The 20,131-nt window shown below is 41.1% G+C and overlaps 1 protein-coding gene across 1 annotated transcript; it reads left to right on the top strand.

Moving 5' to 3' along the window:
• The first annotated feature begins 2,679 nt into the window (after window positions 1-2,679).
• On the top strand, window positions 2,680-5,182 carry LOC143773355 (olfactory receptor 5V1-like). Its single transcript, XM_077260831.1, has 2 exons — window positions 2,680-2,703; window positions 4,265-5,182. The coding sequence occupies exons 1-2, from the start codon at window positions 2,680-2,682 to the stop codon at window positions 5,180-5,182; spliced, it is 942 nt and encodes a 313-aa protein (XP_077116946.1).
• The last annotated feature ends 14,949 nt before the right edge of the window (window positions 5,183-20,131 follow it).

Here is a 20,131-nt window from a genome sequence, read left to right as displayed (position 1 = left end):
CCATGGAATAGAATGTATGATCACCACTGCAGTGCACACCATCCAATGTAGCACATTCTCTTTCTGTACCTCATCTACAAGTCGTACCGCTGCGTGGCTGCCAAGGAAAGGGTGTTGAGTAGCTCATCCAGTAACATATATTGTCAGTGGTCTTTGGATAGGATGAGACGGTGATTGTTAAGTTGAGCTTTCATCAACATTAACACCTAACCCACTTACATGTTGAACACCAAGCCTATTTGCCCTTTCCCCACAACATCGAATTTCACCACTTATGTTGTAAGCAGCCTTCCCCTCTTGTACTCTGCTGCTTCACAACTACAGGCCATCAGCTGTCAGTCACCTGTCACTAAATGAACAAACACTATTTTTTTTTCTTAGATAGTGTGCCTGAACAACATTTTTTTAAGGGGATAAAATGCCTTCTGATTTGTTAATGAATCACAGTTTTATCAAAAATGATTAAGATTATCTAATTGGGCCTCTTGGCTGCACCCCAATATTAGACCTATCAGTTTTTAAGTGGAAATCTGACCTTCTGATTTTCCACTAAAACATTGCTTTATCACAATCGATTTGGAATAGCCAATTAGCTCTCCAATATGCCCCCCAATATTAGGCCTATCAATTTTTAAGTACAGATCTGGCCTTCTGATTTGCCGCTGAAACACACTTTAATCACAAATGTTTTGGAGTAGCAAATGATGCCTAAGAAGACAGCCACAATCTAGCTCAAGGCTAGAATACTGATTGCACAGAGGACAGGATCCTATCTAGTTAACTGACAAGTGCACAGAAATTCTAGACCAGGACTACTGAGAGTTACCAGATTTCAGAGTTTTTAATGCATTGTAACGCTGTTATGTCAAGAATTGCTGTGACTCCCAAGGCCTTGTTGTGAATAGAAGTCCTTTTCAAGAAAGAAGACACGTTAACAACTGTGGAAAGAAAAGGCCCAAGGACCAAGGTTGCATATCCCAGAATTTCTGGGCAAAGCGAGCAGTGAAATGAGTTTTAGTTATTTGTTTTATATTTCACATGCTGCATTCATTTTGCTGTGGACTCTGAAGATACTCTCGAGCCTAATAGGGAGCATGCCATTAGTAGAGAATAAATTTGCTGTGAATCACACTTACAGGTTAATTCCACACAAATTGGTGAAATAAAATGCTGTCACATCTGCTCATCTCTACTGCAGGTGTGCTTGTCTAAATGCTACCCTTCTGGCTGCACTGAGTTCAAAGCATTCCTGAATTACATTTACAACAAAGCAAAGGTTGGATTTTCAACCTGTCAATTTCCTATAATCATCACGCCTCCTGTGATCACTGTCTGTTTTGGTACTCTGATCAGATGGCAGTTTCTGATCCTTTCACATACCACTATTACCTATCAAGTGTTCTGCAATGTCTAAGTAATCCTGCAAATGTCCACCCCACCCAGAACCACAGTCTCCGATAACACAATCATATCAAAGCAGCAATCCTGGATTATGGAGAGAGTTGCTCCTCTCTGCTCAGCAATCTTGGATTATGGAAGGAGTTGCTCCTCTGGTCAGCAATCCTGGATTATGGAGGGAGTTGCTCCTCTGGTCAGCAATCCTGGATTATGGAGGGAGTTGCTCCTCTGCTCAGCAATCTTGGATTATGGAAGGAGTTGCTCCTCTGGTCAGCAATCCTGGATTATGGAGGGAGCTGCCGCTCTCGCTTGGAAATCACTGAATATGATAACACATCTACCTGTGAGCATTGTTCCTCCAGCCTCTGTCCTCTGTCTGTCAGTGCAGTGATCTCCAAGACATTTTGGATATTTGCAGCTTCCAATTTCTTTGGAAAAGTTAAGGGAAGGCCCTACTCTGTTTCAACATGACTCTGTTCCCATGCACAGAGCAATGACAAAAAAGACATGTTTTGTAGAGGATGGATTTGATCTGTCTCATGGAGCCCTGAGCTCAACCCCATCCAGCACCTGGGATTGACTAGAATATTGATTACAATCTAGGCTCACTCATCCAACATCATCTTCTAACTTTAGAAATGGTCTTCTGACTAAAAGGTCAAAAATTCCCACAGTCAACCACTAAAAACTTGTAGAAAGCTTTCTCAAAAGAGTCGAAGGTAGTGGCGCTGCAGAGGGGCTAACTCCATATTAATGTCTATAGTTGTAGGATGGGAGCTCAAAAAAGATCCTTTAAGTAAAATAGCACAATAGGGAGTAGGCACAATACTATTGTTCGATTTGGTGGGTTTTTTATATCAAATGTATATTTAATGTTGCATATATTTGATTGAGATTTCAGTTTAAATCAAAATAAAATCAGATATTGAAATACTAGTTTTAAGTCAACGTTTGTTCTTTTCTATGTTTTTATATTTTTCATACTGATATTATAACAATTATCAAATAAAATGTAAAACAATAAAAGTGAATCCAGATAGATTAAGTCTCTGTGGAGAAGAATTACATAGTCGCTCAGAGCAAAGATGTGAATCTCCCTCTGGACCTGGCAAGTATAAGAAACGATACAAATGTGACTAGGAAATGAATAGATTACTGGATGAATTATAAAATGACTGTTACATTATCTGGACTGGTCTACAGCTATATTAATGTATTCCTGTTGAAACTAAATTCTACTATTATAAGACTGAAAAAGTATTATATCAAATGAACGCAAATATGAATAACATAGACAAATCTCAAGTAAGTGTGGATTTTAGATTATTTTTAGATTATTGATGGTTAAAAGCTAAGGGTATTTTTTATACTTCTTTGCTTTGTAACATGAAGATTTCTCTTATTTTCTTTCACATTAATCTTCACTTTTCCTCATTTTAATTTACTGAATTTTTATTGTGCTGAAAGAAAATATGTAAATAACCTAAAAAAAATAGTTAAGACACAATTCTAATAAAAGACTCCATGAGTTTGGCAGGTTTAGCCTTTACTGTAGAATAGGAAATGATGAGTATGATGTAATTATATAATAATAACAACAACAAAAACAAACACTTATTATTATTATTTTTATTAATAATAATAATAACACATTTTTGCATTTTCATTTTTTGTTCCCCTTCTTCCCAAAGCCATAACTTTTTTATTTTTTGGTCAAAATGGCCATGTGAGATTTTGCTTTTTGTGGGACGAGTTCACTAAATGCTAAAACTGAGTTCATAGTCATGAAACATGTATGGCTTCTTTTTTATTTAAGTGATGAAAAAAAATTACAACATTTGTAAAAGAAAAAAGTATATTGTGCCATTTTCCGATACGTGTAGCGTCTCCATTTTTCATGATCTTGGGTTGGATGAGGTCTTATTTTTTGTGCGCCGAGATGATGTTTTTTATGATACCAATTTGGTGCAGATACAATCTTTTGATTGTCTGTTGTATTTTAGTGTAACCAAAAAAATGTAATTCTGGAATTTTTACTTTTTTCTACGTACGCTGTTTAACTATCGGGGTAACTCTTTCTTTATACTTATAGATCAGGAGATTCTGATTCTGAAAGCGGCAGTACCAAATATGTGTATTTTTAATTTTTTTGTTTTATTTTGAATGGGGCAAAAAGGGGGCAATTTGAACTTTTATATATTTTTTAATATTTTAAAAACTTTTTTTTAACTTTTAGCATGCTTCAATAGTCTCAATGGGACACTAAATGATGTACCACTTTGATCGGCTCTGCTACATACAGGTGATGATCAGATCGCCGGGATGTAGCAGAAATGTTCACTTGCTTTGAGCACTGACCACTTGGCCGCGCTCATAGTAATCCGGCTATGACAACCACAGATGTCTGCTGGAGACCTCTGGTTGTTATGCCAACCCATGGGTGACCTGCAATCATGTGACGGGGTCACCGATGAGCGAGATCTCCGGCACGCTTTCGGAAAGTGCTAGTTAAATGCCGCTGTCAGAGATGGAGAGCGGCATTTAACTTGCTAACAGCTGTGGGTGGATCGCGATTCCACCCATGGCATTGTGCAGTCACATGTCAGCCATATAAATCAGCTGTCATGTGCCTGGAAAGGTGCGGGCTCAGCACCAGAGCCCGTACTAAATGAGGAGTACGACATTTGCATACTCTTATGACCGATGTGGGAAAGAGGCTAAAAATAATGTATTATAAATACAAATCACAAAACTTAAATACGGTAGATTTCTGTTTATCTTCTTTATTTTTCTATTTTTCTGTTTTCAGTGTTAGAATTTCTGTGACTATTTTTGTAACACAATTGGTAACGGTTTTATTTTCCAGACTGCACTTGCAAATAATGTGACTTCAATTATTCTGCTTGGATTTTCAAATCTTCAAAATTTCAAAATCCCTCTGCTTTCATTACTGGTTCTCCTGTTCTCTGCAACTGTATCAGGAAATTGTCTTATCATTACCATCATTCTTCTGAGTAAAACCCTCCAGTCCCCCATGTACTTCTTCAATACTCAGCTGTCATTGTGTGACATCCTGCTAACCACAGACATTGTCCCCACCCTTCTTCTCACTGTACTGTATGGGGGAAGCTCTGTGACTCTCATTGGCTGCGTCATGCAGTTTTCTATCTTTGTTATGTCGGAGTCCTCAGAATGTCTTCTACTCTCGGTGATGTCCTATGATCGTTATTTGGCCATCTGTAACCCTCTCCGGTATAACGCCATCATGAATCACAAGTTTTGTGCGGTATCTGTAACTGTCATTTGGTTGGTGGGCCTTACAGTGATGCTGTTGTATATGATCTCTATGTATGATCTGTATTACTGTGGACCACACGTTATTGACCATTTCTACTGTGACCTAGAACCTATTCTGCAGCTCTCCTGCTCTGACACATCCATAATTCATAAACTAATTTTTATGACTGGTGTTCTAAATGTATTTTGTCCTTTTATAATTATTGTGATGTCCTATCTGTACATTGCCACCACCATTATGAAGATCCCATCCAACACTGGCAGACATAAAGCCTTCTCCACCTGTAGCTCCCACCTCACTGTGGTATCAATGCTTTATGGGACACTAATTATTGTTTATTTCTTTCCAACAAATGGACAAACCCTAACCCTAAGCAAAGTCTTATCTCTGATTTATACAGTGCTGACCCCACTGCTTAATCCTATTATATACACTCTGAGGAACAAGGACTTTAAGAAAACTTTTCATAAGCTAAAGCTTGTCTAGTATAGAAGATTGAGAGGAAGGAATTTGTGTGTTCTTGCTTCTGTATAACTTATCTGTATGTAAACTGAAGACAGTCATGAACTAGCTTTCTGAAAAATATTATTTTCCCTAATATCTTGCAATTTCAACAGACTGTCTATCACCCAATGAATGAGCAAAATCATTTTTCATCAGATGAAATTCTTTTCTGTAGATCATAATTATTGGTAGAACATTACACTGCTAAGAAACATAGCAGCCTATGCTCACTACTGATCACTCAGTGTGATTTATTTGCCTTGATCTGCATGTGTAAACAGGCTGTTGAAGGAAACAGCAGTCGGTAAAGGTTTATAGATCAGTGGTCATATCATTGCCTCCGTCAGCCCATATCAAAGGACCCTACTTACATTTTTATTTTGAAGGCTAAGTGGATTTTGTTACAGGAAGGAAGGAGGATGTAACACTTATAACTTGTCTAAAAGAAGAAGAAAAACTGCAGGCAGAAGAGGGAAACCTAATTGCTCCTCTTTTTTTGTTCATACACTAGTTGTAGGCAACAATTTTATAAACTATACAAATCATTTGGGGGTCTTATACTGAAAAGCACATGGAATTAACACTGCAATTCTGTCAAAATTATGTGGTGAGCAATGTATAGGGGTGCTTTGTATCCTAGTTACAGCTGCAATTGTTGCACCTTCCATGTCACTGACTGTGATTTGAGTAGGGACCATCGAAACTTAGAATTATAGAATGTTAGAGTTAAAAGGGATCTCCAGTGTGATTATGTCTAATCCCCTCCTCAATGCAGGATTCACTAAACCTGTCTCATACAGATGTCTGTCCAGCCTTTCATTAGCAGACTTCCATTGAAGGAGAACTCACCACCTCTCGTGGCCTCCTGTTCCGCTCATTGATCACCCTCACTGTCAAATGTTTTCTAATATCTAATCTGTATCTTCTCCCTTTCAGTTTCATTCCATTGCTTCTCGTGTTTCCATGTGCAGGTGAGAATAATGATGATCCCTCTAAACTGTGACAGCCCTTCAGGTATTTGTAGCCTCCTCTTAGCCTTCTATTTTGCAAGCTAAACATTCCCAGATCCTTTAACTGTTCCACATAAGACGTAGTTTTCAATCTGCTCACAATCCTCGTAGCTCTTCTCTGAATTTTCTCCAGTTTTTATATATCTTTTGTAAAAAATGGTACATAGAACTGAACAAAGTATGAGGCCTGACAAAGAAGGATTAGAGGGGGATAAATACTTAACATGATATATACTCTATGCTTCTCTTAATACATCCCAGAACTGTGTTTGACTTTCTTGCTGCTGCATCACACTGTTGACTCATGTGCAGTTTGTCATCAATCAGTATACCCAAGTGTTTTTCACATGTGCAGTTGCTTAGTTCTATTTCTCCCATTCTGTAGATGCTATTTTTCATTTTTCTTTCCCAGATGTAGAATCTTGCATTAATCCCTGCTAATTACCATTCCGTTAGTCGCTGCCCATTGTATAAGCTTTTCTAGATCCTTCTGAATCCATTCTCTGTCTTCTCTAGTGTTAGCTATCCCTCCTAGCTTTACATCATCTGCAAATTTGATTAGTCTACATCCAGTTCCTTTATCATCTAGAGGAATTATAAAAATTTTGAACAACACTGGGGCCAGGAAAGAGCCTTGTGGTTCCCCACTTGAAACACTCTTACAATTGGATGTGGAACAATTTGTATCACTTTTTGAGTACAATCACTGAGCCATTTATGAATCCAAATAACCATTGCCTTTTCAATCCCATACTTGGTCATTTCTTCAATAAGAATAGCATAAGATACTATCAACTGCTTTGCTGAAGTTGAGATATTCTATATCTACTGCATTTCCCTGAACCACCCGGTTAGTGATTCCATCATAGAAGGAAATTAGATTAGTCTGACATGACTTATCATGGCTCTGATTAATTACTGTATTCTTATCCAAGTACTTACATACATGCTGTTTAATAATGTGTTCAAAAATATATCCCAGTATAGAAGTAAAGCTCACCGCCTGTAATTTCCTGGCTCCATTTTTCCTTTTTTGAAGATAGGGACAACATTTGTTCTTCTATAATCTATTGGAACTTCTCCTGTTCTTCAGGAATTTTCAAAGATAATGGCTAGTGGTTATGCAATTTCTTCTGCTAACTCTTTAAGTGCCTTATGATGTAATTCATCTGGACCAGGAGATTTAAATTAATTTAAATAAGCCAAGCGCTCCCTCACCATATATCTGCTTGTAAAAAGTATGGATGCTTTAAAGCACAAGCTTTACACATAGAAATAAGTAATTGTAAGTTTATGCTCTCAGTGATCTATCTAATCATTTAAAATATGCAAAAACAAATTCCTTTATCTAGTGAAAGTTTTAGTCTTTGATTGATTTATTGTGTTTTAATTATTTTATTTAACCATTAAGAGAAAATGAGAAAATGATGTAGTATATAGAATGGTTATCTCTCATGTGACTGTAGATCAGAGATTGTCCCCAGTATATTCAATTAACAATTTTTAGTTCAAGCCCGGGCTTCTTTTGAAATAAAAAGATGTTCTTTTGGGGACTAGGAGAGAAAAGTTTTGCATTGATTCTTTCCAATTGATTAGTCACTAAAGTTTTTGCACTTCAATTTGCAGGAACTGTAATCACTGGAGCCCTGAGAACCTACCTCCCTACATCCCAGACTCTTCCTTTCATTAGCCTGCATGGCGAGGTGACATCATTGCAGCATAATGCTATTTTTTATATATTTTGCTTACTTATATAGCACCATCATATTCCAGTGCACTTTACAGATGTAATCATCACTGTCCCTAATGGGGCTCAAAATCTAATTTCCCTATGAGTATGTTTTTGTAGTGTGGTTGGTAACTGGACCTGTTGAAAATCCACAGGAAATCCCCATTTTGCATTTGGCCTTGGCGGGATTTGAACCCAAGGAAACAGTGCTGCAGAGCAACAGTGCTAACCAGTGAACCTACATGCCGGACATGTAATATTGCACCAGTCTGACTAATCTAAAGAAAATGTGCAGATGTTTTGATCTAAGAAGTGGTTCTCAAGGAGTCCGTCCAGTGGTCACAGATTACTGATATGGCCAGTGGATCGGGATTTGTGAATCAATTTCCACCAACTTTATTAGTCACTTATATTTTTCTTTTTCCTTCTTTCCTGATTTTCTTCATTGCTCATTTTGTAACTGTTTGTTCTGACTCAAAGTCAGTTTACGATATCACCAGTGAGGCCAAATTGTGGATCTCCAATTGCACTCCAATTGTGAGCATAAAATAATCTGTTTATTACCCTGTGAGCAGGATTCTTGTAAGATTTACAGACAAATGTAGTTCCCACAGGAATTGCCCACCAGCCACTCCTTTCTCACAAACATATTAAGAGATTTTTTCTTAGCTATTTTGTCTTTTCCAGTATACTACCCATAACACACAGTTTCTCTAAGAACTTCTTATGAGAATAGAAAATATTATATAAAACATGAAACATTAAGCATTTGTAAGTGCTCGGAGATTTAGTTTTCGTTGCCGCAGCTGAATGATTTACAGCTACTAGCCAGCTTGATTACATGTGGGGATTCCCTAGCAACCAGGCAACCCCCACATGTACACAGGCTAGCTAGCAGCAGTAAATCATGCAGCTGAGTCAACAAAAACAATCTCCGAGCAGTTACAAATACTCGGAGACCAACTGAGCAACGAGTACACTGGCTCATCACTACTGGTGAGAATTTCATGTCAGTTTCACCATTAGAAATATATTTACTTAGAGAACTGATGATGTGTTCAATACTTATTTCTCCACCTGTATATTGACTTTTAGGATTGTTATTTGCAGTAACTGGCACTAGAGTTCTCTGAACAGACCATTTCCATATTTTATAAATGATACACAGATCCTTGACTTGATCAATTCTTTTGGCAAGACACTGTATGAATGGCCTTTCAACTTTGGAAGGTGCTTTCCATGAATAACATCATGTCTGAATCAAAGTCTTATTCTTTGAGTAATTATCCTCTTTATCCAGGTGACTTAGTGCCAACAAATGACATTCCTGAATGAAGAAACTATTAGATAACTGCTATGAAATGGGCATATAAATTGCATCACAAGAAGTAGACATTACTAATGTAAAAAAAAAATATGTTCATCCTGAAGTGCTTGAAGAAGTGATGTCTGTTCCATCTGTAGAAGATGTATCCAACAACGTTGAGCAGGTTCCATCTGTCTCCAAAGCTTCTTGAAATCGTTGCATGGCAAATAGCAGTACCAGAGCCTTTTATATCTCCAGTCCTGAGCATGGGCCCAATTATCCAAAGGGTTCTACTGAGGAACTTCACATAATACAAAAAAAATCATAATTTTTTACCAAAAATTCAGAATTATTTAAATAAAATTGCAGTTGTGGAATACTAGGATTTTTTCTTTGATAACGTCAGCATTTTCCCTTAGTGTCCAGCCTTTTATTTTTTCAGTCTTGAGCAGTGACCCAAACTTGCATTAAGCACAAACAAGGGAATTCACCCCCAAATGATGCCCATGTACTTTAATACACAAATAGGGAGGTAAACTTAATTAAACAACTTAGGAGTCATAGAGGTCCATATATTGCTTACGAATTTTGTTTGCCCTTCATGCCCAGCCATGTGACGGGGCCATATTTTGCAATGGGTCTTAGCTAAGCCATTCACCCCAGTTGATGTCAACCAAAAATTTCACTAAACATAAAGAAGAATATGAGACTCAAAGTAAATTGGGAAATGTGCTCAAAGCCATTTTCTCTCTTTTTGGTCCCTTCGTGGCTTATTCCTGGCGTGATGAGGGTCATTTATATGTACTGTGGTAATTTCTTTAGTCAAAAGATATGATTAAATCTGGGATGTTATTCAAATTTATGTATTTTACTTAATAGATGTTTTACTTTGTAAAGTCCATGAAATTCTAAGCTCTAAAGTTTGTCTTTTATTTTTAACCTACTGATTTTCTTTGTTTCTCTTACTTTACATTTCTCTATTTCATCATCTCTTTCCATTTTTCTATAATTCAATTTGGCCATTTTTTCCCTTTTGAACATGATTTGACCTTCTTTATTTAACTACATGTAAGACTATGCTCTCTTCCTGTGGCCAATAAGTTGTGCAACTCCTCCCTCCCTCCCTAGCACCAGGGAAGTTTGAGACTATTCAATGGCCACACCCATAGGCGTGAATGTGTTATTGCTTCTGGATGCATGCTGCATGATGATGCCAATTCCATTCTTTTCAGGATTTTGGGTCCGAAATGGTAAGAATTTTTTATTGGATTCGTATTTGTGGGATGATAGATCCTCAATTAGCGCTGATTCCCCTTTATTCTTCTTATTCCCTGGTTTCCGTCTAAAATATTTTATATTTCTATATTATTATATTATATATTTATATTTTATGTTTATTACCCTTGCAGGTTGCAATGTATATCTAGTTATGAGGATGATAGTAGGTATGAAGCTTTTTTTATACTTGGTTTTGCCTGATCTAAAGGCTGTTTACTTTGTTTTTGCTTCTGGGGTTTATGAAGGAATAAACCCATATGAACTTTTAAAGGAAAGTGCCTCCTGTTTTCCTCCCATTGCACCCGAGTAACAAGCCCTACAATTGGTGTTAGACATGCGGGCAGCATTCCTAGCACAGATGTTAGACTGCTCCAGGAGGGACTGTATGTCCTGGTTAAAGTTTGGTGCAAGCTAGCAAGTATTGTCAAACAAAATGGAGGACCTGCTGAAACACCTGGTCAAGTCGCAGCAGCAACAGCAAGAGACCAACAGGCTGTTGTTACAGCAGATCCAGCAGAGCAAGCAGGAGCTACAGCAACAGACGCAGCTTCTGGCAACCGCCATCCAGGGCAGGATGAGCGCCCCAACCCCACGTCTGACTGATGACGCCAACGTCCAGAAGGTGGTAAGATGGGCTTTGCAGAAAGTGACTCCCGGGGATGAAGTTGAGACCTTCCTGACAATGTTTGACAGGGTCACCGAGAGGGGGAAACTCCCGCCAGAGCAATGGGCAGAGGTACTTGCACCATACATGATGGGAGAACCCCAAAAAGCATACTATGATTTAGCTTTATAGGACACCAAAGAGTGTGGCAAGCTAAAAACTGAGATTATTGCACCCTTGGGGGCAACATTGACTCTAAGGGCACAGCGGGTTCACTTTTGGGCATATAACTGGAACAAACCACCGCACTCCCAAATGTTTGACCTGTTGCAGCTGGTCCATAAGTGGCTGCAGCCAGAGTCATCAACACCTGCGCAGATGATAGAATGGGTGGTGATGGACCAGTTTGTGCACTCCCTGCCAAAGCCCATACAGACTTGGGTTGCCCAGGGTAATCCCCAGAATGCCGATGAACTGGTCGGACTGTTCGAAAGATACAAGTGGGTTAAAGGTTCCATGGGAAGACAGTCCACTCCATATTGGAGGTCTCAACAGGGGGCAGAGGCCCAAAATGGGGTCGGGCATCCAAGGTCCAAAGGGGCAGGGGAGGTGGTGCTCAAGGTCCCTAAGGGTGATTTTATTTGCTGGAGGTGCCATGGGCCAGGACATAAAGCTGCCCATTGTCCCCTGACCCCCAATCAAATGTACTGCAGCATAGGACACCATAGTTCAGATTATGAATATCTGGACTGCAGTGTGAACTATCCATCCAATGAGGGGCCTCAAGCATGTCTCGTGAAAGTGAACAGTTGGGTTGTAACAGCACTGCTAGACTCCAGGAGTTTAGTGACACATGTGAGGGCCACTTTTCCTCTCCAACGGATGCCAGGGAAAAATGTCAACATTCAGTGCATACATGGCAATGCTAAGGACTACACTATGGCCAGAGTGGACATTGAAACGGTCCCATGAGGTCGGCGTCATCCAGGACTTGTTGCAACCTATTATTACAGGCTGAGACTTTTGTTTATTTTGGGATTTGTGGTGGAAGCGTTCTTAGTTTGCTGGCATAAAAAGGGAACCAGTGAACCCTAAAAAGGTATCACCCACCCAGAGGCAGACATGTTTCCCTTTTGTGTTCTTGTGGGGGATGAGGAGTTAGGGGTGAGCAGTGAATATTTTGGGACTTCCCAACATAGGGACCCAACTTTGAAAGAATCCTTTAACAATGTTACTGTCATTAATGGGGTTGCACAGGAGCCAGAGGCTAATACAAGGTTTCCCTATTTTATGATGAGTGGGGAATTGTTGTATCGGGTCATGAAAGTGAGGGAGGAGCTGATGGAACAGTTAATAGTGCAGGGTCCCTATAGAAGGAAGGTGTTGGAGATGGCCCATTCACACATCTTGGGGGAAATCTGGGAGTGGAAAAATGCAGGAATAGATTGTGCAGAGGTTCTTTTGGCCTGGGTGTCACCAGAAAATATTATACTATTGAAGGTCCTGTCCTTCATGTCAGCTAACTGCCCCCACCTCTCAAATTCGGAGTCCTCTCATGCTATTGCCCATCATTGAAGTGCCGTTCAAGAGAATTGCTATAAACTTGTTCAGTCCCCTGGTGAAATCTGGAATATGCCACATGCTAGCCTGAAGCAATTTCCCTGAGAAACTCCTCCGCAAAAAGTATAGCCCGCAAATTGGTCCATGTCTTTTCCCGGACAGGTTTACCAAAGGAGATCCTGACTGACCAGGGAACACCATTAATGAGTAAGGTGATGAGGGAGTTATACAAGGTCCTGGAAATCTCCCAGTTTAGGACTTCAGTGTACCATCATCAGACAGATGGCCTTGTCAAAAGGTTCAATAGAGTACTGAAGAGCATACTGAGGAAGGCTGTATAAAAGGATGGCAGAGACTGGGACTGTCTCTTACCATATCTGCTGTTTTCATCCATGATGTTCCACAGGCCTCCATGGGTTTCTTGTCATTAGAGCTGCATGGCCGACATCCACAAGGCCTCCTGAATATAGCCAAGGAAACCTGGGAAGCTAAAGTCATGCCCCACAGAAATGTCATTGAGCATGTGACACTGATGCAGCAGAGGATTGTGAAGGTGGTGCCCATCTTAAAAGGACACCTCCTCCAGGCACAAAAAGCTCAGGCCAGGATCTACAACTAGTCAGCCAGATTGAGGCAGTTCAATCCGGGAGACTGAGTTCTTGTGCTAATTCTGACAGTGGAGAGCAAGTTCTTTGCCAAATGGCAAGAGCTATATGAGGTGATAGAGAAGCTTGGTGATGTAAATTATAACATTCATCAACCATGCAGACAGAATCCATATCAGGTCTACCATGTCAACCTCATCAAGCGATGGGAAGACAGAGAGCCGGCTGAAACTCCGTGCTTGCTGGGCAACCCAGAAGGCGAGGTTGGAAGTGTTGCCACAGCGGAGATACTGTCGAAGGGCCAGAAACAGCAGTGCCGGGATTTGCTCCAGAAGACCAGGGACCTATTTTCAAAATTGCCGGGGTGCACAAAGGTCGTAGAACATGAAGTTGTGATGAAGCCACATGTGCACGTAAACGTGAAGCCTCATCAGATTCTGGAGGCTCATCGAGAAGTGATCTCCAAGGAGGTGGAGCGCATGTTAGAATTCAGGGTCATTGAGGAGTCCAAGAGCGGTTGATTGAGCCCGATTTTTCTGGTTCCAAAGCCCAATGGTGAAAGGAGGTTCTGCAATGATTATCGGAAATTGAATGAGGCCTCCAAGTTTGATGCATATCCCACATGATGCGTTGATGAGCTAATCGAGAGACTTGGGCCTGCAAGGTACATAACCACCTTGGATATGATGAAGGGATATTGGCAGATCCCTATGGCACAGGAAGCCAAGAAGAAGACTGCATTTTCTTTGCCGGATGTATGCTTCCAATATGTCCGTATGCTGTTTGGACTGCATGGGGCTCTGACGTCCCTCCAGAGAGTTATGGATAGAAGCCTTGCACCCCATAAACAATACACTGCTTCATATCTGGACAGTATTGTTCTCTTTGGCCTAGACTGAGAGAGTCATCTGGAAAAGGTCCAAACAGTGTTTGATGCTGTGAGGAAGGTGGGGGTTTCAATAAACCTGAAGAAGTGTGCCTTGGGGAAAGAAGAAGCCAAGTGCTTGGGATATGTAGTGGGGCAAGGCAAGATAAAGCCCCAAATTAGTAAAGTGGAGGCAATTAAAACATGGCCGAGACCATTGTCCAGGAAATTAGTTAGAACCTTCCTGTGGATCGTGGGATACTACAGGAGGTTCATTCCAAACTTAGCCATGATGGTGGTGTCCCTGACTGACCTTCGTAAGTGGATGAAATGGGTAATGGTCAAATGGTCTGAAGAGGTAGAGATGGCCTTTCAAGAAATTAAAGTGGGTTTGTGTAAGCTGCCGATTCTGGTGGCCCCTGACTTTAAGAAAGAGTTTATTCTCCAAACAGATGCCTCAGATGTCGGGATAGGAACAATCGTTTCCCAGGAAGTACACGGGGAGGAGCTGCCTGTTCTCTACCTGAGTAGGAAGCTGTCCTTATGTTAGAGGAATTACTTGGTCATAGAAAAGAAGTGTTTGGCCAAAACGTAAGCGGTGGACACATTACAGTACTATCTGGTGGAATGTAAGTTTAGATTGGTATTCGACCATGCCCGACTCAGGTGGATGATGGAAATAAAGGGAAAAAATGTTAGAGTCTCCCGCTGGTTCTTAGCCCTGCAAGTTTTCAACTTCCATGTAGAACACATAGCAGGGAAGCTACATGGTGATGCCGATGCCCTCTCAAGAATCCCTTATCTGGAAATAGAAAGTTCCAATCCCCACGACTTTAGGCAGAGGGGGAGATATGTAAGGAGCCTAATGGTAGCATAGTCAATGGAAGGTATGTGTCACAGAGATGGCTGCGCTCTGTGATGTAACCCGGAGTATCTTCTTTACTGCACGTAAGCACTAAGAGGTTCACTTGGTGCACCTGGGACTGAGTTGAGGATAGCTATGAGAGATGTAAATTCAAGGGAATGGAGCACACTCAGCAAATCAGGTGGTGCAGGCTGTACTTGGGAAGAACCCAATACCAGTCACATAAGCGAGAAAACAGCCGCACTCTCTCGGGTTATAGCTTGAAAAGTGGTGTATTTATTCACATGTGTTTGACAGTCAAATATATGTACACATACAGCAGGATACCCCAGCGCCACCCCAAGAGGAGCCCCTTTTGGGACCTAATTTCAAATTTTCAAACAGCATCAGCTACTCAGTTTGAGAAAGACCCGGAACTGGGTCGAAACGTCACTGTTTTTTCTTATCCTGCTGTATGTGTACATATATTTGAATGTCAAACACATGTGAATAAATACACCACTTTGCAAGCTATAACCCGAGAGAGTGCAGCTATGAGAGATGGGCAGGTCTGGCTACCCACATACCTTATCTCTGGGTGTGGTTACAGCCTATTTAATGGAGGCTGTTGTTTGGCACATGGTCTGTGTGTTGGGAGAGAAGGCCTCCTGTGTGTGTGGCTCCAGACCGAGCCTGAGTACTAGACATTACCCCAGCCTGTATGTCTACAGGCCTGGCGGAGAAGAGCCCTGCTATGGACATTTATACTTTGTTTTGCCTGATCTAAAGGCTCTTTAATTTCTGTTCTTGCTTCTGGGGTTTATGAAGGAATAAACCCACATGAACTTTTAAAGGAACGTGCCTCCTGCTTTCCTCCCATTGCACCCAAGTGAGTACAACCCCTATGATATATATAAAGTGCCCACCAGTGCAAGTATAAAATTGGAAGAATCTCACCCATGTCTTTAGACTCCTGCTCATGGAATTGGGTAACTAAATAAATGTATGTGTCACAGGTTTGCTGTGAAAGAGAAAAGCCAGAAGATCCAATCATCTGATTTCTCCTACTTCTGCACTGACTAGACACACTTCACATTTGTATTAAACAGTGCTGGTTTCTTTTCACAGTGCAGGGGTTCGTCTTCTCATTTTAGAGCTCCTGAAAGCTTTGCTGCATTAAGGCTCAGCTGTTCACTGCTAGCCACTCCCTTCTCCTATATAATCTGGGCCCTGGCTAGCACTCATTGTAAGAGTAGCTTTTGCTGCATCTGCAGGAGGTTGTTGTTAGTTGTTATTTGAGAAGGTAGTTGGTGGATTTATCTGTGACTGTTGCATGGTTTTGAGTGTGTGATAATCCCCTTTCACCTTTCACTTTGGTTTAACCCCATCCTCCACTCCCCGGTGCATTCATCTGTTGTTTGGGTGAGTATATTTATATGATTGGTATTTTTCATTATCCCTGTTCATATTACCTTGTTATTCTGGTTGGTGTATTACAGTACACTACTAATACTCTCTTCACTGGGTGGGGGAAGGGTACAGTCTGAGACCGGATTCTGGAGCTAAGGCAATTTATGTGTCCCCGGTGTCTTGACCATCAGAAATTATCCAGGGAACAGGGAGAGCTAGGACATCCTTAGCATTATGGAGAGGGAAAGATCCCCTGGTCCTGGGAAACCCAATAACAGAGTTGTGACATTGTGTTAGGCAGAGAATTGGCACTAGACCATATTAAAGGCTTGTGTAGCTGATCCTCGTGGTGCCTGATGACCTCTGTCCTGTGTGCTAATGCATATCTATTTGGTTATCAAATTCACATTCACCCCAAGTTCTCGATACTCACCTGAAGAGGCCACTGAAATAGGGTCAAAACGCATAGGGAGAGGATTGTGGGATGACTTTAATAAGGTGTTACTTGGGTAACACCTACTAATAAGGTGTTACTTGGGTTCTTATGGAAGGAGTCTTTACATTGTACACTACAGGGGATTTTAGGGATACACATTTTCATCTCTTCCCCTTTTTCTACAGTGCAGTGCTTCTATGAGCAGCTTTCTCAAGAAATGGGTAAGATCCCTTCAATTTAATACTTGCACTTGTTGCATCGTGGGCACATTATATACAGTATATTAAATATTTGGTTTTGTAGCTATGTATGTTATTTGTATTGTCTGTTGGTTTCTATATTAATATGATACAGATTGGGGGGTTATTTAGTCCAATTAAAATTTATACAGCCACTGCTCTGTCTGCTTAAAAAAACCTTCAGGTGATTATCGATGAGGTGGTGGCACAGGAGGAAAAGGAACAGGAGGAATAGGGTACAGTCACACCTTTATCAGGCCTGTCATCCACACATAGGTTGGAGGGTAGGTTATTGTACCCACAGCGGTCTTCTATGCATAGGTCCAGCCAAGGGACTGTTTTGGAGGAGGAGGACATTGAGGAACAATATCTCCAGCAGGATGGAACATCAACTTGTTCATGGGCATCATACAGTGTGGCTGATGAGATACAGAGGACCCAGAAGATACACCTCCCACCGAAGACACCTATTTGTTATCTCCTGGCAGTCTGGTATACATGAATCAATACATGCTGAGGTGCCTATGCAACAACCGCCGAGTTTCTCATATTATTAACTGATCTGATTACTGGGTTGCCACCATGCTGGATCCACGCTACAATGATAATGAACCATCCTTCCTTCCTTGGACACAGATTGCAAAATGTGTGAATATAAGCGCACGCTGTTAGAGGCACTACTTACGGCATTCCCACTTAACAGCAGGTGGTCTGTGGAAGAACTAGGCAGAGGAGGAGGAGGAAGTCGCCAACACAGCTGGGGCATCGCAACCAACTCGGAAGGCAGGGTTAGAATGGATGAAATGTGAAAACACTTCCTCTTCACTGCACAATATCTGACACCATCAGTATCGGAATGTAGTGCCAAGGGCCCACCAGTAACAATGACTTTGGGGGCCCACTTTTCATCTGCATACAAATATTACACTACCCTTGCTCACAAATTTATCTATATATCTATATAATAATAAACTTGGTAATTTGGTTAATGAATTATAAGATGCTGTTTTTTTTCTGTACAGAGTAAATCGTGAATTTTGCCAAGTACTACCCATATATTAGGGTTGGGGGCCCTTGTCTGTACAAGTGCCCACCAGGGGATTGCCCTGTTCCCCTATGGGCCAGTCCGAGCCTGGATACCGTTATCTGATCTGGTACATATCAGCAGAAAGCAGAATTTCCATAACATGGTGGAAGAGTACCTGTCTACATGTCTCCACATCATAACTGAAGTGTCTGCCCCATTTAACTTGTAGGTCTCAAAATTAGACACATGGCCTGAGCTTGCCCTTTACGCTTTGGGGGTGCTGGCCTGCAAGTTTACTGTCAGAATATGTGTTTAGCACAGCAGGGGGTTTCATCATAGACAGGCGTATCTGCCTGTTTACATCCAACAGGGGCAAGATCACATTTATAAAAATGAACCGGGTGTAGATCCCATGGGACTTTTTCGTACCTTTGAGTTACTGACTATAGAAAACTATGTCGGCTGCACACAGCCATGGTTAGACTCTATTTGCCAATTGTTCAATTTTGGGGTCTGCCCCACCCAAAAAAAAAAATCTAATAAACATGTTGACTACCTCCTCCGCTGCCTCTGTCATCTCCTTCTCTACTTCTTCCACAGCCTCAACTTGGACCTCAGCCTCCTGGTTCAAGCTAATATTTTGTTTTTATATTTAAATTCTTTTATTTTCATTAGTTCACCTTATAAATAGTGTTGAGCGATACTTTCCGATATCGGAAAGTATCGGTATCGGAAAGTATCGGCCGATACCGTCAAAATATCGGATCTAATCCGATACCGATACCCGATCCCAATGCAAGTCAATGGGACGAAAATATCGGAATTAAAATAAACCCTTTATAAACTTGTAGGTTCATTCTACATGAAGGAAAACAACTAAGAATAATGTAGGATGTATTGGGGGATGTGGCGGAGACATTAAAGGCACAGAGGTTTAGCCCAATGTAATAGAATAGCAGGATTTTGTTTTTTTTTATGACGTTCAGCGGTAGAAAGATTTTGACTATGTTAATTTTTTTTTTTATTTTGTCAGATATTGATGTTTCACTACTTCCACGCCCTTCACCTTCTTTTTTACTTCTCCCACACTTTCTTCTTCATTATCCTCATCATCAGCTTCTTTGACATCAACTTCTTCACCTTATTCATCTTCTTCTTCATCTTCTACCTATTATTTTTTTGGTTACATTGTTCATATTCTTTTTATTTTACTATTATCTTCATCATATTCTACTTCTTCATCATATTCTTATTTGTGACAGGCATTCCCGTAGTTGTTATCTATAAAAGTTTGAAGATTACACCTTCCGTTCTGCCTGTCACAAAAGAGTTACATTTGTCCGCGTTCAGTTTGGCCTGCAGCATCAGGCTTTATCCAGGGGCACCACGAGGAGGAACGGACTCACCCCCATACACTGCTTAGTCTTCTTCTGCTTATAATTTAGATAATATTTTTTGCTCTGATATTTAGTGTTATGCTTAATGTTCTTCTGCTCTTTGTTCTGCAGCCTCTTGTTCTTCTGCTTCTCGGTCTTCCAGGTCGTCGTCGTCTCCAGGGTCGTCGTCTCCGGGGTCGTCGTCATCGGGGTGGTCTTCAGGGTCGTCGTCTCTGGGGTCGTCGTCATCGGGGTGGTCTTCAGGGTCATCGTCTCCAGGGTTGTCGTCATCACGGTGGTTGTCGTCTCTGGTGTCGTCGTCATCTTAGGGGTGGTCTTCCGGGTCATCGTGTTTAGTCTCTTGAACTTGGAAATGTAGCAGAAGGTACAAGAAGGCTGAGAAAATGCCGAGAACCAGCTGATGGAACTGGAACTCGGATGGCTACCCGAAGGTCCAAGAGCCAATGGAACTACCGAGGACCAGCTGACGTTACTGGAACCCGGTTACTAAGCAGGAGGTACCCGTGCCTGAAAGCACTACCAAGGACCACCTGACGTTGGTGGAACTCGGATACCCAGAGGGAGGCACCTAAGCCAAAGGCTCTGCCCAGAACCAGCTGACGGTACTGGAACCAGGATGGG

The sequence above is a fragment of the Ranitomeya variabilis genome, chromosome 5 (assembly GCF_051348905.1).
Source record: "Ranitomeya variabilis isolate aRanVar5 chromosome 5, aRanVar5.hap1, whole genome shotgun sequence".
NCBI lineage: Eukaryota > Metazoa > Chordata > Amphibia > Anura > Dendrobatidae > Ranitomeya > Ranitomeya variabilis.
Note: the sequence above shows the minus strand (reverse complement) of the source record. Positions and strands in the feature narration are given on the sequence as shown.